Source organism: Hemiscyllium ocellatum, chromosome 14 (genome assembly GCF_020745735.1).
Source record: "Hemiscyllium ocellatum isolate sHemOce1 chromosome 14, sHemOce1.pat.X.cur, whole genome shotgun sequence".
Lineage (NCBI taxonomy): Eukaryota > Metazoa > Chordata > Chondrichthyes > Orectolobiformes > Hemiscylliidae > Hemiscyllium > Hemiscyllium ocellatum.
Window position 1 is genome coordinate 6,034,308 of NC_083414.1, and position 21,388 is coordinate 6,055,695.

The window sequence follows — 21,388 nt, forward strand, 5'->3', positions numbered from 1 at the left end:
CTTAACTGCCCTCTGGGTAATTTGGGATTTCAAAATCTCCCCACCCCAACCTCATCCCTTGTCCAACCCTCCCACTCCTCCCCGTCTCCCTGACCTGACCTAACCCGGCAAAAGTGAGGACTGCAGATGCTGGAGATCAGAGTCTAGGTTAGAGTGGTGCTGGAAAAGCACAGCAGGTCAGGCAGCATCTGAGGAGCAGGAAATCGACATTTCAGGCAATGCCCTTCATCAGGAATGAGGCAGGGAGCCTCCTACATGCATCCACTCAGTACCACACCAGTTACCTTTCCCCCAGCCCCATACCTTCCCCCTATTTATTTCTGAACTCCTCTCCCCGTTCTCAATCCTGATCCGAAACGTTGACTCTCCTGCTCCTCCGATGCTGTCTGACCTGCTGTGCTTTCCCAGCTCCACCTTTTATTGACTGGGAAATGTTGGCTGCTTGGCCGCCTCCTGTTATCCTCTTTCCTCAAGGCTGCTCATCCACCAAACTCTTCGTCTTCCTTAGCTTCTTTTACTTGCAAGCTACTCCTGTACCAACTTGACAATATCTACCTTTTTGCTTCTGAATTTTGTTCTCTCTGGGAGGGATTCTCATTACATCTTAAACATTCGAAGGAGCTTTGTTTGTGTCCCTATTTGGGAAACGTTTCAGTTGACCCCAACCCCGTTTTGCCGAGATCATGTTGATCATGTGTAATCCCCCTCCTGGGACCTGCTACCTCGATGGTGAAGAGAGGCGGGGTGTGCGGGTAGTGCCAATCAAGCCAGCGGCTTTGTCCTGGATGGTGTCAAACTGCTCGTGTGTTATTGGAGCAGACAAATGGGGATATTCCATCACACTCATGAGCTGTGCCTTGTAGGTGGTGGACAGGATTTGGGGAGTCGGGAGGTGAGTTATTTGCCCAGCCTCTGGCCTGCCCTTGTGTTCACAGTATTTATATCGGTGGTCCAGTTCAGAGACTGGTCGACAGTAATCCCCAGGCTGTTGATGCTTATAATGATAGTGAGAGGAACTTAGGCACAGGAGTAGGCCATTCAGCCCATCAAACCTGCTCTGCTATTCAGTGCAATCATGCCTGAACATCCTTTGTCCCATACTGTTTACATATCCCTTATTATCATAGCTGTTTAAAAACTTGCTGGAAACATACTCAAAGCCCTCCATGATAGGGATTTACAAAGATTCACAATCCTCTGAGTATTCTTGATCCCACATGGCTTGGAATTGTTGATGGGGTGTTGGATGCATCCCTTTTTTGATACACCAGGGAGCTCTGCTGACTTAACATCATATACATGTTATTCATAAATAGTATTGAAAGAAACCTTGAGGCTTGAATGGTGTTAATGTGAGGAACAGAGTTGGGAAGTCATGTTGAGGTTATACAGGACGTTGGTAAGGCCGCTTCTGGGGTACTGTGTCCAGTTCTGGTCACCCAGTTGCAGGAAGGATGCTATTAAACTGGGGAAGGTTCAGAAGAGATTTACCAGGACGTTGCCGGGTATGGAAGGTTTGAGTTATAAGGAGAGGATGGATAGACTGGGTCCTTTTTCACTGGAGTGTAGGAGGTTGAGAGGCAACTTTATGGAGGTTTCTAAAATAATGAGGGGTATAAATAGAGTTAATGGCAGTTGTTGTTTTCCTTGGATGCGGGGTTTCAAGACGAGGGGGCACATTTTTATGGTGAAAGGAGAGAGATTTTAAAAAGACGTGAGGGGCAAATGTTCTAAGCAGAGGGTGGCTCACGTGTGGAATTACCTTCCAGAGGAAGTGGTGGATGCAGGTACAGTTACTGAGAAGTTGTTGAGAAGACTTTCGGATGGATAGGTGAATAGGAAAGGTTTGGAGGGATCTGGGCCAGGAAGGGACAGGTGGGACTAGATTAGTTTGGGATTATGTTCGGCATGGACTGGATGGACTGAAGGGTCTGTTTCCGTGCTGTATGACTCTATGACTTCATGGTTATAACTCTTTCTAAAACAACAATTATCTGGAAGTCGCCTTGACCATATTTTGGCTCGATTTCAAGGGACATCATGAATATAAACATCAGGAGGTTTTGCTAAAATTTTTCAAGACAGCTGGAATATTGCAAATAGTTCTGGGTGCCTTATCAACCTAGCCATGGGGTTGACTCAGAACTGTCCCCTGGGCATTTAGTGATGGGCATTAAATTCTGGCCCAGCCAGCAATGGCTACGCCCTGGGAATGATTAAAAAGTAACATTACCTCAACCACATTCAGATCTGTCTTTCTAAATGTCAATGCAGTACCCATTTCTAAACACCATGGCCTGGGTCATCAAGATGCTGCTGCTGTCTGCTTTATTCATGACACTCTTTCCCATCGATCTCCTTATCCTACTCCCCTCCCACCACATCCCAACTACAGCTGCCTGGTTTGTCTTTTCCTCCCTCAACGTACACCGTTGCACCTCTGAATCTAAGTATCAAAACAGTTCAAAACAACTCCTAGGAGAAAGTGAGGAGTGCAGATGCTGGAGATCAGAGTCAAGAGTGTGGTGCTGGAAAAGCACAGCAGGTCAGGCAGCATCCGAGGAGCAGGAGAATCGATGTTTCAGGCATAAACTCTTTACCAGGAAAGATGCTTGAAATGTTAACTCTCCTGCTTCTCGGATGCTGCCTGACCAGCTATGTTTTTCCAGCACCACACTTTTCGACTCAAAATGATTCCTCTCCCTGGTTTGATTTCACACAATTTGCGTAGATGCTGAACAGTGCTGTTGAAGTCCCAATGTGTATATGTGATGTGTTTTGGTTCTTGCAGGTAAAGATATACAAAAATGATCCTCTCAATTACCACGGACCATATAGGATGAGATTCACTGTTCAGGTGTTACAAGCGGTTGCCAAACTGGAGAGAGTGGTGCCTTCCATCACTTGGCCAATGTTGATTTTACACGGTGATGCAGATAAACTGTGTGATATCAGGGGCTCCTTCCTCCTGTACAAGCTATCGGCGAGCTCGGACAAGACTCTGAAGGTGAGGCTTTCTCTTCCCCTTGGTGTCCATTCCCAACCTCTGTGAGCCCCACATCATACATGACCAGTCTGTCCCAGTGCCCATCAGGGAATGCTGCTGGGCTCACCACCGCACATCCCTCTTTCCCTCCACTGTCAAACCTCCACACCAATGCTGTTCACAAGCTGACTTCACAGTTGCTGGGTCAAAATCCTGGAAATCCCTCCCTCAGGGCATTGTGGGTCAACCCACAGCAGGTGGACTGCAGTGGGTCAAGAAGGCAGCTCACCCCCACCTTCTCAAGGGGCAACTAGGGATGGGCAATAAATGCTGGCCCCCAGCCAACAACACCACATCCCACAAATGAATGAAAAAAAAGTAAACTGGATTGATCCTATATTCATTTACCTCATGCTCTGTCAAAGCTCACAAAAAGAAAGCAGATTAGATTTTTTTTCCAGAGGTAACACACATGTTTGAGTGGCACAGTGGTTAGCGCTGCTGCCTACAGCACCAGAGACCAGGGTTTAATTCCTGCTTCAGGTGACTCTCTGCATGGAGTTTGCACATTCTCTCCGTGTCTGCATGGATGTGCTCTGGTTTCCTCCCACAGTCCAAAGATGTGCAGGTTAGGTGAATTGGCCATGCTAAACTGCCCGTAGTGTTAGGTGTAGGGGTCTGGGTGGGTTGCTCTTTGGAGGATCAGTGTGGGCTTGTTGGGCTGAAGGGCATGTTTCCACACTGTAAGTAATCTAATCTTGAATAGTCCTTCAATCATTGTTTTCTTTTAATCTCAACTTGTCCTAAGGAACTGCATAAAATGCAGTGGTACATACTGTAAAGGCCTGTTTTTCACCATTTATCAAAACCCAATCCACCCTGCATCAATCAGCCCATGTGCTCACGGACTTCTCAACTGATTCCTGATCAACAATCTCTTCCTTGTTTATGAAGCCCTCCATGCCCTCGTCTCCCATCTCTGTTCTTCCCTTCAGCCCCACAACCCTGTCATTCGGGCCCCAATTCTCATCAAACTGGTACTGCAGTCTTCAGCTGACTCTGAAATTTCCCATTAAACCTCTATAGCCCCTCTCTCTTCCTTTCATGTGCTTCTTAAAACCAGCCCTATTGACTTGTGCAAACATCTCTTCATGTAGCTTGGTGGCAAATTCTGTGCTAACAGTCATAGAATGCATTGAGTACATTTAAGATAGATATATAGGAGCAGGAGTAGGTCTTCCAGCTCAACGAGCCTACGCTGCCATTTTATGTGAACATTTAAAATGTTTATCCAATTTAATATGTTCTTATGTCACAACTCACTGGAGTCATGCACTGGAAATCAAAGTACAGGTAAACAATTATAAACCATTACAACTAATTAAAACTCTAATCCCTTATAAACATCCCCTTACACACACACACACACACACACACACACACACACACACACACACACACACACACACACACACACACACACACGAAGACATAGGAGCAGAAAGTGGGCCATTCAGCCCTTTGAGTTGCTCCACCATTCAGTCATGGCTGATAGGTTTCTCAGTTGAACAGTGTCCAGCATCTGCAGTCCTCCCTTCCTCTCAACCCCATTCTCCCACTTTCTCCCTGTAACCCTTGAATACCTTGATCCTCAAGAACCTATCTATCTCAGTCTTAAATATACTCAATGACATGGCCTCCGCAGCCTTCTGTGACAGTGAATTCAGACAGAAGTATAGACAAGGAAAAACTGGAGAGACAGCTCAGTCGTCTTTGTCCACAAAGTTGGTTGTTGCTGATCCGAAGGTTGCTTCCTGGTTTCCTTGTTTCCAAATATTTCCCCCATTTTGTGAGAGGCACAGGGTGGCTGGTTCTCCTGTAATATATCTCTGAGTTATCAATTAATAGTCACAGCTTACAGCAACTGCTGAAGAAAAAGTTACTGGATTTCTTCAAGTTAGAAATGCATTTTAACTTCAGACAGCAGAGAGTTTCTGGCCTAGAGTCATAGAGTAATACAGCATGGGAACAGGCCCTTTGGCCTAAACTGGTCCATGCTGACCCACTCAGCCAGTTCCAATTGCCTGCATTTGGTCCATATCCCTCTAAACCCTTTCCATCCATGTTCCTATCCAATTCTTTTTTTAATGTTGCTGTTCTACCTGCCTCAACCACTTTCTCTTTCAGCCCATTCCATACACACACCACTCTCTAGGTGAAGAAGTTGCCCCTCAGGTTCTTCTTAAATCTTTCCCCTATCACCTTAAACCTATGCCCTCTAGTTTTCAATTTCCCATCCCTGGGAAAAAGACTGTATGCATTCTGCCTATCTATGCCTCTCATGACTCATACACCTCAATAAGGTCACGCCTCATTCTCCTACATTCCAAGGAATAAAGTCCTATCCTGGCCAATCCCTCTCTATAACTCAGGCCTACTTTCCTGGTAACATTCTCATAAATCTTCTTCACACTCTTTCTACTTTAACTATGTCCTTTTTATAACAGGGTGACCAAAACTGTACACAATACTCCCAGTGTGACCTCACCAATGCCTTAGACAACTGTAACATAACATCCTGGAGGAGATCAAAACATTTCTTTGTAACTTGCTCCCAGCTCTAAGTGGTTCAGTTACCTGCAAACCCATCACCCATCACAAAGTTGTGTGCAGGCCAACAGTCCTTGTCACCTGTAACTGGTCACTAGTCTATAGACCATTCAACTTATTCTTGTCAACCTGAGCTTCACCTGAATACAGAATCCCTCAGCTCCTGTTTGCCTGCAGCCAATTCAATGATTGCGTGTTTAAATTGTTTTTTATGATGCTTGTCGGAGATGTCAGCTTTACTTGCCTTTCAAGTTGTGCAGCATCTGTGCAACATGTTGGTTTTTAAACTGGCCCTTTTTCATTTCAGTTTACCATTCTAAAATAAGACACAAACTTTACAAGACTGAATACCACTTTCCCGTGCGATTTCCTGTGATGGATCCAAAGATCTGTTCATTTCTGTCTTGCACAATGACTAAGCTTCCACAGCCCTCTGCAATAGAGAATTTCCTCAGCTCCATCCTAAATGACCCTACCCCTTATTGTGAGACTGACTCCTGGGTCGAGACTCACTAGTCAGGGGATATATCCTATCTATGTCCACTCTGACCCACTCTACAAGAAATTGTAAATTTCAATGAAATCACATCTCATTCTGCTCGACTCTAGAGAATACAGTCCCTGTCTCCTCGATCTCTCCCCGTGGCCAATCCAGGGATGAATATGGTGAGTATCTGTTGCAGTCCCTTTATGGGAAGTATATCCTTCCTTCTTTAAGGAAATCAAAACTCTACAGCATACTCCAGCTGAGGTCTCACTCAGGGTCAACACTGAAGCAGGATATCTCTCCTCCTCTGATGGAGATCAGTGTACCATCTGTCTCTCCCATTGCTTGCTGCACCTCCATGTCAGTGATTTATGAGCAAATACATTCAGCTCTCTTTCAACATCAACATTCCCAACCTGAAACTCTTCAAAAATAATTCTGTCTTTCTGTTATTTCACCAAAGTGAATAACTTCACACTTCTTCACAGTGTCTTCCATCTGCCAGTTTCTTGCCTGTTTAGACTTAACTTGTCCAGAACCTCGTGAAGCATCCTTGCACTGTCCGCATAAATTACAGTTAAAGTCATAGAGATGTACAACATGGAAACAGACCCTTCAGTCCAACTCGTCCAGGCCAACCAGATATCCTAATCTAATCTAGTCCTATTGCAATAGAGAATTTCCTCAGCTCCATCCTAAATGACCCTACCCCTTATTGTGAGACCGACTCCTGGGTCGAGACTCACTAGTCAGGGGATATATCCTACCTATGTCCACTCTGACCCACTCTACAAGAAATTGTAAATTTCAATGAAATCACATCTCATTCTGCTCGACTCTAGAGAATACAGTCCCTGTCTCCTCGATCTCTCCCCGTGGCCCATATCCCTCCAAACCCTTCCTATTCATTTAGCCATCCAGACACCTTTTAAATGTTGTAATTGTACCAGCCTCCACCACCTCCCCTGGCAGCTCATTCTATGCATACACCACCCTTTGCATGAAAACGTTGCCCCTTAGGTCTCTTTTAAATCTGTCTCCTCTCACTTTAAACCTATGCCCTCTAGTTTTGGACTCTTCTACCCTAGAGGAAAGACATTATCAATGCTCCTCATGATCTTATAAACCTCTTTAAGGTCACCCCTCAGCCTCCTGCACTTCAGGGAATATAAAGTCCCAGCCTATTCAACCTCTCCTTATAACTCAAATCCTCCAGTCTCATCCAGATGGTCATGGGTTTGGAAGGTGCCATTGGAGGAGCCTGGGTGAATTTCTGCAGCGCATCTTGTCGATGGTGCACACGGCTGCTACTGAGTGTGCCTGATCTGATTGTGGTCTGAGCTACTTTCATGCTTTCTTCCTAATAACCCTTGATTCTCTTGTTAGTCAAAAATCTGCCTTAAAAACTGTTCAATGATCAAAAGGAATCCTTTTCATTCCCATCATTGGCTCAGTGGTTAGCACTGCTGCCTCACAGCACCAGGGACCCAGGTTCGATTCCAGCCTCAGACGACTGTCTGTGTGGAGTTTGCACGTTCTCCCCAAGTCTGTGTGTGTTTCCTCCAGGTGCTCCAGTTTCTTCTCACAGTCCATAGGTGCACAGATTAGGTGGATTGGTCATGCTGACTCGCCCATGGTGTCCAGGGATGTGAAGGCTAGGTTGATCAGCCATGGGAAATGCAGGTATAAGGTAGGGTCGTGTCCCTGGCTGGGTGGCTCTTCAGCAGGTCGGTGTGGACTCAATGGGCCAAATGGCCTGCTTCCATTCTGTAGGGTTTCTATGATCATTGCTAATATTTTGCTCCCAGATTAATGTTTCATTCCTTTCCAGGAATGGAAATAGTATAGAAACTTTGGTCTTCGTTGCAATAAGATTTTAGTTGGATTCTTTCACCTACATCAGTTGGTCTCTCAAGTGATGCTGTTTAGTCACCACTATCTCTCCCTTCTGGGTGTGTTTCAGATCTTCAGTAAATGTTTCCACCTGCTCCATCGAGAAGTGCCGAATGTTTCTCTGGAAGTCTTTGCATTGATTGGGAAATGGATCACTGACAGGATGCCGCCAATGGAACAAGACTGAACAGGCCTGTAAATGTGGACAGTCTACAAAAGAGCCAGTTTCATTTATAATGGGGATGCACGTACAGGGGGGGGGGGGAAGGGGGGGCTGTGGGAAGAGGAAAACAAAATTCAAATTGCCTAATTTAACAAAAATACGTGTTTGTTTTACCTCATAAAGAAAATTATGTTAAAAGGAAGTATTTGTTCAGCAACAGTTTTTCAATCAAATTTTTGATTCGATTAATTACGACTGAGCCAGGGAAAGTTGTGCATCTGCAGACTTCCCTCTTTGTCTGCACCCATTGTTTCTGAGTTTGGAAAAAAACCTCCCCTCTTCACTGGGGTTGACATTTCTCAATCCCAGTCTGCAGCTCACTATCTCAGGAGCCAAGGGGCCAACAGAATTGCAGGCTCCCAGCTACAGTGGGTGGATTGGGAGTGCGGCAGAGGGACAAGAGGAGGTTCAAATCAAAACAAGGGTGTCCTCTTAGATCCACCATCTGTAAGCAGTTGCTGATCACCAGCCACACTGCTGCCAGGGTATATTCCCCCAATACCAGTGTGTTACACTGCAAAGCTTCCTCACGCTGCTACATAGTGTGTAACTGAGGCCACTTCCATTTCCATATAATGCAAACAGAATTGTGAAATGCATTGCTAATATACCACTTGGAAAGAATCGGTGGTCCCTCTTCTGATACAGTTGATTTCCTGAACACTTTTAAGACGTTAAAATTGAGTGTCAAACACAGAAGGGAAATGCTGATTTGATTTGAGCCAATGTATCTCTATGATCCACATGAGATGTGTTCATCACTGTAATACAGAAAGACTCCTGGTTCCTGAAGTATCAGTGTAATCTGATTACTGAGGCTTGTCAGTGGAATGTTCAACAATTTCTAACAGACTTATTAAATCTCTCCTTTGCTGTAAGACGTGTTCTGATTTCTCCAGTTTCCCCAGTTACTTGCTAAAGAGTGTGGCATATTCAATTATTGAGAGCTGATCAATGTCTGGCACCTGACAGCACAGATGGAAGATATCTCAGGGGAGGCAAAGCATTGACTTCAGTTCAAAGAGTTGATGCTGTCCTGGGTTGAATGGGCAGAGTCTCTGGATATGTTCCCCCAAAACCCTACAATCTCACATTCGAAATATTGGTCACTGGGACTCCAATCTCTCAATCACAAGAGTCACAATATCGAGATGAGAAGGTAATGAGAGGGGAGTGGAGGTAAAATTTCTCAAACATTGAGAAATTGCTTTGTTTGCAGATATACTGTAATGACAAATATTTTTCAAAGACTCAGTGAAATCAACATTTTAAAGTATTTCTCATGTTGACCTTGTTTAAACTGCAAAGTTATTTGCTGTACTCTCTCATCCTGAACTATTAAACACCAATAAATCTGATTTGCTTCATATGTACAATAAACTGAATCTGCTGCCTGTATATCATGTGTTGGGTTGTGCTCTAATGTGGTGCTTTCATGTGAACTCAAGCCAGGTTTCTTTAATAGTAGCTGTTAAACAGTGTTTATTGTCACACTGTAAGTGATGGTAAGATTATACACTAATACAATTTGAACTGTACAGGATTCTTCTTCATTGAATTCTAACACATGACCACTAAGGTCACAGTGAAATTGCAGCTAATCTCAGAAGGTTATTTAATTTCCGTTTTCCCTGTATCTCTAAAGGCAGGCGGGACTTGCTGAGGCTTGCCAGTAATTTCTAAAGGGAGGACTTATTGTTATTGCACAATGTGGAGTTCGACTGGGTTGGACTGAGATGGACAAGGTTAGAAGTCACACAACACTGGGTTATAGTCCAACAGGTTTATTTGAAATCACAAGCTTTTGGAGTACTGACCTTTTGTCAAGTGCACTGCTGGATTATAACCTGGTGTCGTGTGAGTTCTGACTTTGTCCCTACACACAGTGTAAGCACTGGAGCAGTCAACTTCACAAATGCTGTCAGGCCTGCTCACTGCATTTTCAGTGTTAATTTCTGAGGGGCTGGAGTCCCATGTAGGCTAGCAGATGTTCTTCCCTGAATGTTCTGGTTGAGCTGAAAGGGTTTTCGTACAAATGAAGTCGTGATCCTGTGTGCAGTTCTTCTGCAGTCTGGAGTGGTGCTGGCAATGGTCAGAAAGTGGGAAAGATTTGGGAAAATTGGAATCTCAACATCGAAAGAAAGTTCTTGATTTTCCCTTTGCTGTTTAACCAGCAAGTTCTGAATCTCACAAATCACTTTATGTCCATGTGTTTACATCGCACTTTTAGCTCATGACCTCGCAATCCCCACTATCTCCTCCTTCCTGAGAAACTGAATGGTGCCAATTCCAGAGATTCCTGAAATTTGGAAACTGTAACCAGGTGGCACTGCAGGGCCTCAGGCACTACTACCCTGACCACAACAAGTCCGTGTGCTCCATGGGAACCATTCCTCTCTAACTTATGTCAGGATTTCAGTCTGGAGCTCAGAGACAGTTACAGCTGTACGCTCCTGGCCAGGTCACTTTGTCCACACACACACACACCCTACACATACATAGACACACACTCTCACACCCATGCTCACACACACACTCTGACGTAACCCACACACACACATGCACACATCCACACACACTCTCATGCACTATGCACACATACACACACACTCTGACGCACCCCAAATACATGCTCACACACACACTCTCACGCACCCCACACACACCCAAACACGCTCATGCACTCCACATACATGCTCACACACACTCTCACGCACCCCACACACACAAACAAGCTCATACACTCCACATACATGCTCACACACACACTCTCATGCACCCCACATGCATGCTCACACACACACTTTCACGCACCCCACACACACACAAACACGCTCACGCACCCCACATACATGCTCACACACACACTCTCACGCACCCCACACACACCCAAACACGCTCATGCACTCCACATACATGCTCACACACACTCTCACGCACCCCACACACACAAACACGCTCATGCACTCCACATACATGCTCACACACACACTCTCATGCACCCCACATGCATGCTCACACACACACTTTCACGCACCCCCCACACACACACACACGCTCACGCACCCCACATACATGCTCACACACACTCTCACGCACCCCACACACACAAACACGCTCACGCAGCCCACAGACATTTGCACACCCCCCACACACACATGCTCACACATGCGCACACACAGAGACACACATGCATACCCACCCACATACACATGTGCGCATACACGCACGCACACCCACCCACCAACGCACATACACATATTTGCACAGGATGTATTTTATGGCTGATAATGTATTTTCTTCGGGCTCAATCACTATGCACTTGGAGGCTACCGGCTGTTCTGGACCAGACCAAATGCTCTCACGATGTACAGGCAATCTTTGCGCTGCAGAAGGAAATTGGAGCACCCAACAGAAATGAGGAGAGTGTGCAAACTCTATACACTGGATTCGAACCCAGGTCCCTGGCGCTATGCAGGAGCAGTGCTAACCACCACACCACCCCGAAGAATGGGCTGCCATGCATTGGCCAGGAATCAAGTCCAAATCTTTCATGTTACTACATGGTATCACTGAAACAGTTAGTCTCAGCACTTTTCAGAATCAAGAGTGGGTCTCTCATGAGCTTGTATCGTGTACAGTAAGAAATGGCTGAGGATAGCCATTATGTCACAGGATCTGATGTGCTCTATTTCAGCATGAGGGTCAACAAATAGGTTACAAGATTGCTGACCACACTTGTCTTACAGAATGTGGAACTATTATTGTTAAGTTGAGATTATACTTGGGGGGAGGGGGGAGAGTAATGAGATAACATTAGATTAGATTTTTAGATTAGACTTACAGTGTGGAAACAGGCCCTTCGGCCCAACAAGTCCACACCGACCCGCCGAAGCGAAACCCACCCATACCCTTACATTTACCCCTTACCTAACACTATGGACAATTTAGCTTGGCCAATTCACCTGACCCGCACATCTTTGGACTGTGGGAGGAAACCGGAGCACCCGGAGGAAACCCACGCAGACACGGGGAGAACGTGCAAACTCCACACAGTCAGTCGCCTGAGTCGGGAATTGAACCCGGGTCTCAGGCGCTGTGAGGCAGCAGTGCTAACCACTGTGCCACCGTGCCGCCCAAAACGATGTATATCAACAGTGATGTGCTAGAGTCTGAGACAGCAGCAAGATTCTGTACAAAGGAGAGATGGAGCACCTCACTGTAGAGCATGTATCGTCGGAAAAATAAAAGGTGTCAGATGTTAGTCACTCCTAAGTAGTAAAGACTTATATGTACATAAGGCCACATGTTACTTGATCCAAATAGGATCTAAAAATGGAACTAAAAGACTAGTTTCTGTACAGTCCAAACTTACAGGATGTTCATTGATCTCTGAGAGCTGCCCGTCTGGTTCAGGTGCAGTTTAAAACTGATGGTGCTTTTCAGTTGCACATGAGGTATTTTCCAGTCCCAACAGCCCTCTGTACAAATGTACTCCCTCGACTGACCTCGATGACCTTAACAGTTCTGGGATTCTATTTCAGATCCAATCTGGTCAACGCAAAGACAGTGTTAGTCAGAAAGAGGTTTAGTTTTTGTCTCAGTCTTTTTTTAATTAATTCATTTATGGGCTGAGTGCATTGTTCGCCAGGCCCAGTATTTATTACCCACCCCTAATTGCCCAGAGGGCAGTTAAGAGTCACCCACACTGCTGTGGGTCTGGAGTCACATGTAGGCCAGACCAGGTAAGGATGGCAGTTTCCTTCCCTGAACACATCATAGAACATATAGAACATAGAAAAATACAGCGCAGTACAGGCCCTTCGGCCCTCGATGTTGCGCCGACCGAATCCTACCTAACCTACACTAGCCCAATAACTTCCAAATGCCTATCCAATGCCCGCTTAAATGACCATAAAGAGGGAGAGTTCACCACTGCTACTGGCAGGGCATTCCATGAACTCACAACCCGCTGTGTAAAGAATCTACCCCTAACATCTGTCCTATACCTACCACCCCTTAATTTAAAGCTGTGTCCCCTTGTAACAGCTGACTCCATTAGCGGTAAAAGGTTCTCAGTGTCTACCCTATCTAAACCCTTAATCATCTTGTACACCTCTATCAAATCTCCCCTAAACCTTCTTTTCTCCAATGAGAACAGCCCTAAGTGCCTCAGTCTTTCCTCATCATTGGATTCTTAATTCCAGATTTTTGTTGAATACAAATTCCACCATCTGCTGTGACAAGATTCGAACCTGGGACCCCGGAACATTACCTGGGTCTCTGGATTATCAGTCCATTGCCTCCTCATTTATATCCTAATGGAAACATTAGTCAGTCCTTGTGAATTACTCCCACAGAGAGACATTATTGGTGAGTAAAAGGGTAAGGGGCCTGGTGCTGGGAAGCTACAGCAAACTGGAAGGATGTGATTAATTTTTCAAGACAGAACAAGAAATGGCACTTTCAAGTGAGCGGTACAATTTTAAATGGAATGCAGCAACAGAGATTTGATGATAGTTAGATAAAGTGATAAGCTTCAGGTCTAGAAAAGCAAGGAAACATTGCAGATAATGCCATTGTCAGAAAGGATTGTGATGAGAGAGCTGTACTATAGATAGTTCTTCTATAATGTGATGACTGTGTTCTTGCACAACCTTGCATTATAGAAAAATTGTGCTTTAGAAAGGGTGATTAAGTGTTGCCGATGTAATCGCTTTACAGCCAACACTTGTTTTAAAAGTACTTGCTTAAGAAACAGCATCCCCAATTCATCAATCACATTACAGCGAATTTGTGTTAATGAAACGTGTGTTACAGCAGAACGACGTGTAATTCATGATAACACAGTGGCAGTGAAAAAAATGGACAAGACAAATAGAGGATCAGAAACGCAATCCAGATGTACTGAAACAGAATAAACTCCAAAAAAAGAGAGGGAAAACTGCTCGATTGGCTAGTAACTGTAGATAAGCAGTTGTTGGTGCAGATGTTTAAGGTAATTGCCCTCCAGAGACTGAATGGTAGTTTCTGTCTTAATCATTTCTGAAAAAAAGTACTGTTTAGATAAAGGTTCAATTTCAGGGCCAATGTGATGCCATGATTGTAGGCTGTATAAAATCCTAACGCTGCTCGTTGGATGTTGCCTGAACTGCTGTGCTCTTCCAGCACCACTGATCCAGAGTCTGGTTTCCAGCATCTGCAGTCATTGTTTTCACCTTGTATATATTCCTAAGGCAGATGGTTTATGTCAACAGCTTTCAGCCAGTCACGACAACTGAGCTACTGACTGTACACTGGCAGCCTGCACTTGTAAACCTCACAATACACAGTCCAACATGTGAGTCTGCAATTGGACAGTATCTGCTGGGTCATCTCGAGTTTGTGAAGAATTATGTCAATACCAATTTAAGGTGGTCACTTAGGCTCACAGTGCAGTGCAGTGTGCGTACTGGAGAGCGATTCTGAACAAATATGTGTCAATTTGCCTGATTTAAAATTTAAACAATGCCTGACAGTAAACTGCCAATCATCATTAATGGGTGCATTCGTCACGGTAATGTGCCTACCAATCAGGGTCCATTTGCCAACCTTTGTGGGGATTGCCACCTTGCTGCAATGGAGTGGATTGAGTGTTCCATTGATCCAGAGAGTACTGCCAGGTGTTCTCAATTCTCCTGACGGTAAGGTCAGAGAGGAGGAACCAAACAAAGCACAATCCTAAACAAGTCCTCAATGGTGATCTGGACAGAAGCTGCTCATGTGAGATCAGTGGCCATGGCAGAGAGAGAATGGAGAGAGAACTTTAACCAACTCCTAATCCATGATACAAGCATCAACCAGGACCATGGTTGAGGAAATCCTCTAATTCCCAGTCAAAGATAATGTTGGACTCCTGAGACAAAATGGACTGTGGGAACTGCTGAGGAATCCCCCTGCTTTCCAACACTGGGAAGATCATCACCCAAATCCTTGCTTAGGCATCTTCTCCTCAGAGGAAACCCTTTTGGAAAGCCTGTGTGGCTTTGACCCAGCTCTAAAACTATGGGCATGATTTTCAATGCTTGGCAACTCCAAGAGAAATACCAGAAACAACACCAGCAACTCTAAATGGCAACCTGAGCAAGGCTTTTGACTCAGTCAGTTGGGAAGTGCAATGTGAGATATTGTCAAAGGCTAGCAGTCTCATGAACTTCATCAACATCCTCTGTCTGCTCCGTGATGCAATGTTGGTGACGGACTTCACCGATGATAATAGATGATAATTTGACTCCTCTGGGGTCAAATAGGGATGTGTCAGTTCCCCACCGTTTGCTCCACCTTCATTACCACCTTTCTTCATCTTGTTCAAACAAGCTTCTCAGTGGTGAGGACGGATGGAAAACTTTCCAACCTCAACCAACTAAAATCCAAGGAGAATGTGACACTGACCTCACTTGTAGAACTTCAGTATGTGATGACAATATCGTCTCTAGAAGAGAATCTTCATTCAATGCTGAATGCCTTTGTAGAAGCTACTGAAGTATTGGTGTCAGCTTTAATTTTCTGAAGACTGAATTCCTTTACCAACCTGCCCCAAGTTTAGTTCTACTACATCCATCCATTAAGATCAATGAAGGAATCCTCCCAAATGTGGAGCATTTTCCCCTACCTGGGAAGCTACCTCTCTTCGAAGGCTGACATTGATGTGGAGATTCAGCATTGCCTTTGAATGTCTAAGGATGAGACAATTCGATGACCGTGACAACAGTGCTCATACCAGGATCCTTGTGGATAAGGCAGTCATCCTTCTGACTCTCCTGCATGGCTGTGAAATTTGGACTACATATAGACACCGACGCAGGGCCCTTGCAAAGTACCGTCGATGCTGTTTGAGATGGATTCTCTGCATCAGCGGGAGGACCGGTATACTAACATCAGTGTCCTTCTAGCAGCTAACAGCAGCAGCAGCATCAAGGCCACAATCATTCAAAACCAATTCAGCTGGGCCGGACACCTGTTTAAGGTGCCTGAGTTCTGATGCTCAAAGCAACTCTTCAGCTGATCAAGGAAGGCACTTGAACAAGAGGAGAACAAAGCAAGTGTTTCTAAGACTCTGTGATGGCTTCCCTCAAGAAATGCATCATAGACATTAATGCACAGGATACCCTCGTTCAGAAGAGACTGACTTGGAGGAAACTCCTGTATGAAGGAATGCCATTCTTTGAGAATACCCGTTGGCAAGAGGAAGTACGGAAATGGAATTGGAGAAAAGCATGCCAATGGCCTTGAGGGAAAAGACCAATTCAAACTCCTGAGTACACCGGCTGAGTATACGGTCGAAATTGTGGCTCTATGAGCAGTTCATCAGATACACATCCCACAGATCCCATCACCAGTGACACAGAGTAGGCAGCATCTGAGGAGGGGGAGAATTGATGTCTCGGACATGAGCTCTTCATCAGGAATGAGGCTTGTGGGCCAAGGGGGCTGAGAGATGAATGGGGGGGGGGGGGTGGGGTTGGGGTGAAGGTAGCTGGGAAAGCGATAGATGGATGAAGGTGAGGGAGAAGCTGACAGGTCGGGGGGGGGAGTGATGGATAGGTCAGGAAGGTGATGCCGAATTGGAGGCTTGGAACTGGGATAATGTGGGGGAGGGGAAATGAGGAAGCTGTGTAAATCCACATTGATCCTGTGTGGTTACAGTGTCCCAAGGCGGAATATGAGGCATGCTTCCTCCAGGCGTCGGGTGGTAACGAGTTGGTGATGGAGGAGGCCCAGGACCTGCATGTCCTTGACAGAGTGGGAGGGGATGTCGAAGTGTTCAGCCATGGTGCGGTGGGGTTGGTGGGTGCGGGTGTCCCAGAGATGTTCTCTGAAACGATCCACAAGAAGGCGTCCTGTCTCCTTGATGTAGAGGAAACTCTCCTGGTCACCTACAGCCCCGGTTAATGCTCTGGGAAAGTGGGTTTGAATCCCACCGTAGCAGATGCTGAAATGTGAACCCAGTAAAAATCTGGAATTAATGGTAGCCATGTAACCATTAATTGTCACAAATACCCAATCTGGTTCACTAATGTTCTTTAGGGAAGGAAGCGTGTTTTTACCTGCTGCCCAAGACCCACAGCAACGAAGGTGGTTTGTAACTGCCCTCTGGGCAATTAGGGATGGACAATAAATGCTGGCCTGGCCATTAATGTCCATGTCCCACGTACAAATACAAAATCTCAGGAAGATTAGGCGGTCATTTTCACACTATTGTTTGCTGTGTGTGTTGTAATACAGAGGCTGGAAAGTGCTTTGGTATGTTTGATGGTTGTGAAATGTGCGATATAAATGCAACTATTATCGTCTTTTTATTGTATCCACAAACCACCTGCAGTGCACGGCAGTGACAATTACAAAGTGGAGGGTTGCTTTGAGACCTATCCCTCCGTGCGCACAAGCATAAAGAACTAAATCAATCTATCCAATGATTCTATTTTTGTGTAAAAAAAAAGATTTTATTTTGTTAATCAGTTAATTTGAAATCGGTTTTACACCCTTCCTTCTCCTCCCTCCCTCCCTCCCGCCCACCCATTCAGTCCCTGTATAAATTAACACTTAGTAAACTCTCTCATTTTCGTATTTCACTCATGTTTCCACCAGGGACAGTCTGTCATTGAGCCACTTTTCAATCAGTTCAAACATTTCCTCAGTGACCTCTGTCAGCTCCTTGTGAAGTTGATGGAAAGATCCCTCAAACACCTGGAAGAAATACAGAAAGCAGAGACAGTGAAAGCCTGCCTTTGTTGTCATTATTTTAAATTTATTCTTTCAGGGGATGTGAACATAATTGTCTCCATCAACATGTGCTGCCCAACCCTAATAGCCCTAAGTCAATTGGAGGTGAAGGCACATCTTTGAGGTTCTGTTGTTCTTGTGCTATAGGGAGTCAGGGAAGAAATTCCAGGATTTGGACGCACTGACAGCGAAGGAACAGCGATATATTTCCACGTCAGGACGGGGAGTGGCTTGGAGGGGAACTTGCAGGGAGTGGTGTTCCCGTGTATCTGCTTCCCTTGTCCTTCTAGATGGAAGTGTGTGGAGGACTGCATACCGAGGAAGTCAATCCGGGTGTTACCAAACAGGAAACCCTGGATGGATCGGAATGTACAGAACCTGCTAAAAACCAGGCGTGAGAGGATTCCAATCAGGAGACCCACCCAAATATAAGGAATCCAAGTAAGACCTTGACAGAGCCATTAAAACAGCCAAGGGCCAATACCGATCCAACCTAGAGACCCAGACAGACACCTGGCAACTATCACAAGGACTGAGTGACATCACAGGTTCTAAAAAGAGGCAGTGCAAGATAACAGATGATGACACATCCCTCCGAGATCGTCTCAGCACCTTCTGTGCTCATTTTGAGCAGAGTTTCGGCGGAGGGGTAACACCTATCCTGACAAGTCCTGATGAACCTATCCCAACAGTCACTACATCAGAGGTCAGATCAGGTTTCCTTCGTGTGAATCCAAGGAAAGTGATGGGACCAGACGGAGTACCAGGCCGTTCACTCAGAGCACGTGCAGATCAACTGGCAGAAGTCTTCTCAGACATCTTCACCCTCTCCCTGCAGCAGGCCAATGTCCCTGCCTGTTTCAAGAGGACCAGCATTATCCCTGTTCTTAAGAAGGCTCATGCAGCATGTCTCAATGACTACTGCCCAGTAGCCCTAGCTTCAATGGTCATGAGGTGCTTTGAAAGGCTGGTCATGGCATTAACCAACTCCAGCCTCCCCAGTAGTGTTGACCCACTCCAATTTGCCCATTAGACCAACAGATCCATTCAGATGTCATATCACTTGCCCTTCACCCCTCCCTAGAACATCTTGACATCAAGAACAGCTATGTAAGAATCCTACTCATTGATTGCAGTTCAGCACTATTATCCCCTTGAGACTGATTACTAAACTTGGTGATCTTGGACTAAGCCCCACTCTCTGCAACTGGATCCTCAGTTTCCTGAACCACAGGCCACAAAGAGTGAAGATTGGGGACAATATTTCATCCTCACCAACACTCAACACTGGGCCCCCCCCAAGGCTGTGTACTCACTGTATACTCATGACTGCCTCGCCAAATACCAGACTAATGCCATTTACAAGTTCGCTGATGACACCACCATAGTCGGTTGAATCTCACATGAAACAGGCGACAGACGGGAGGTGGAAGACTTGGAAAAATGGTGCACAGAACAACCAACTCTCAATGCCAGCAAAACCAAGGAACTCATCATTGATTTTTGGCAGGAAGTTACTCGTGCCCCCCCCCCCCCCCCCCCCCCCCACACACATTAACAGTACAGAGATGGAACAAGTGGAGAGTGTCAAGCTCCTAGGAGCGGTCGTCCACAACAAGCTTTCTTGGACTCTTCATGTGGACGCACTAGTACAAAGGCCCAACAATGTCTCTTCTTCCTCAGGCAGCTGAGGAAATTTGGCATGACGACGAATACCCTTGCCAACTTTTATAGGTGCACCATCGAGAGCATTCTGTCTGGATGTATCACTTCCTGGTATGGCAACTGTACCATTCAAGATCGGGGGTGGTTACAGAGAGTGGTGAACTCAGACCGGACAATCACAAAGGTCAACCTCCCATCTACAGAATCCATCTACCAGGCCCACTGTCAAGGAAAGCCCAGCAGCATTCTCAAAGATCCATCTCACCCTGGCAATGTTTTTCTACAACCTCTACCATCGGGGAGAAGGTACAGAAGTCTGAACACAAGCACCAGCTAGCTTTGAAACAGTTTCTACCCTACTGCTGTTAGAATACTGAATGGACTCACGAATTCTCGGTATTCACCTGTTCCTGCGTTTTTTATTTTTGCTGCTGTTTACCTATTATTTACCATCTATGCTATTGAACTCTGTGATCTGCCTGTATTGCTCGCAAGACAATGCTTTTCACTGTGCCTTGGTACATGTGACAATAAATTAAATGCAAGTGGTCCTGGGTTTGGAAGGTGTTGTCGGGGGAGCCTTGTTGAGTTGTTGCAGTGTACCTTGTGGGGAGTACACACTGCTGCTACTCTGCAGGGGGGCCAGACAAAGTGAATGCTTAAGGTGAGTGGAATCATGGGCCCAGAAACATCTCATTGGTGAATCTGATTTAATATTTAGAGTCATAGAGTCATAGAGCTGTACAGCATGGAAACACACTCTTGGGTCCAGCCCGTCCATGCCGACCAGATATCCTAAAAAATCTAGTCCCATTTGCCAGCACTTAACCCATATCCCTCTAAACCTTTCCTAGTCATATATCCATCCAGGTGTCTTTAAAATGTTGCAATTGTACCAGCCTCCACCACTTCCTCTGGCAGCTCATTCCATACACATACCACTCTCTGCATGAAACAGTTGCCCCTTATGTCCGTCCCTTTTATATCTCTCCCCTCTCACCCTAAACCTATGCCCTCTAGTTCTGGACTCTCCCCACCCCAGAGTAAAGACCTTGTTTATTCACCCTATCCAAACCCCTTAGGATTTTATAAACCTCTATATGGTCACCCCTCAGCCTCTGGTGCTCCAGGGAAAATAGTCCCAGCTTATTCTACCTCTCCCTATAGCTCAAACCTTCCACCCTGGTAACATTCTTGTAAGTCTTTTCTGAACCCTTTCAAGTTTCACAATATCCTTCCGATAGGAGGGAGACCAGAACTACAAGGTAGACAAGCAAGAAGCTGGAAGAGCACAGCAATTGGGCAGCACCAGGGGTTGCTGAAGTCAACGTTTCGGGTGTAACCCTTCTTCAGGACTGGGGTGGGTGTAGGGGGAGCAGCAGATAAAAAGAGGGTGTGAGGTTGAGTTTTGGGTTAGGAGTGGTGAAGTGGGGATTGGTGAAGACAGGCAGAGGGTACGACCTGGTTGGTCGATGGGAGGAATGGATCCAGTTGGTAGCTGAAAGGAAGCATCGATCATAGTAATAGAAAGGAGAACAAGGGGCTGGGAAGGGAGTCAGGGGATAGGAACGGAGATTATTTGAAAGTAGGAAACTCAATGTTGAATTCTCCGGGCTGTAGGCTGCCCAGTCGGAAGATGAGGTGTTGTCTCCCCACCCAAAACCCTCCCCATCCCCTCTCCCCTTTATCTGCAGCTCCCCTTATATGCACTCCCCAGTCCTGAAGAAGGGTTACACCTGAAACATTGGCTTCACTTCCTGAT

General features: G+C 45.7%; 2 protein-coding genes across 2 annotated transcripts in view; one reads left to right on the top strand and one right to left on the bottom strand.

The window, feature by feature from the left end:
• LOC132822448 (monoglyceride lipase-like) overlaps positions 1-8,193 on the top strand; it is a 69,706-nt gene extending 61,513 nt beyond the window's left edge. Inside the window, exons 6-7 of the mRNA XM_060835825.1 lie at positions 2,792-3,007; positions 8,047-8,193. Of these exons, the coding sequence (XP_060691808.1) occupies positions 2,792-3,007; positions 8,047-8,163 (333 nt within the window). The 3' untranslated portion in view covers positions 8,164-8,193. The remainder of the gene's footprint in view (positions 1-2,791; positions 3,008-8,046) is intronic.
• Positions 8,194-17,755: 9,562 nt separating this feature from the next.
• LOC132822231 (monoglyceride lipase-like) overlaps positions 17,756-21,388 on the bottom strand; it is a 126,924-nt gene continuing 123,291 nt past the window's right edge. Inside the window, exon 8 of the mRNA XM_060835336.1 lies at positions 17,756-17,925. Within this exon, the coding sequence (XP_060691319.1) occupies positions 17,812-17,925 (114 nt within the window). The 3' untranslated portion in view covers positions 17,756-17,811. The remainder of the gene's footprint in view (positions 17,926-21,388) is intronic.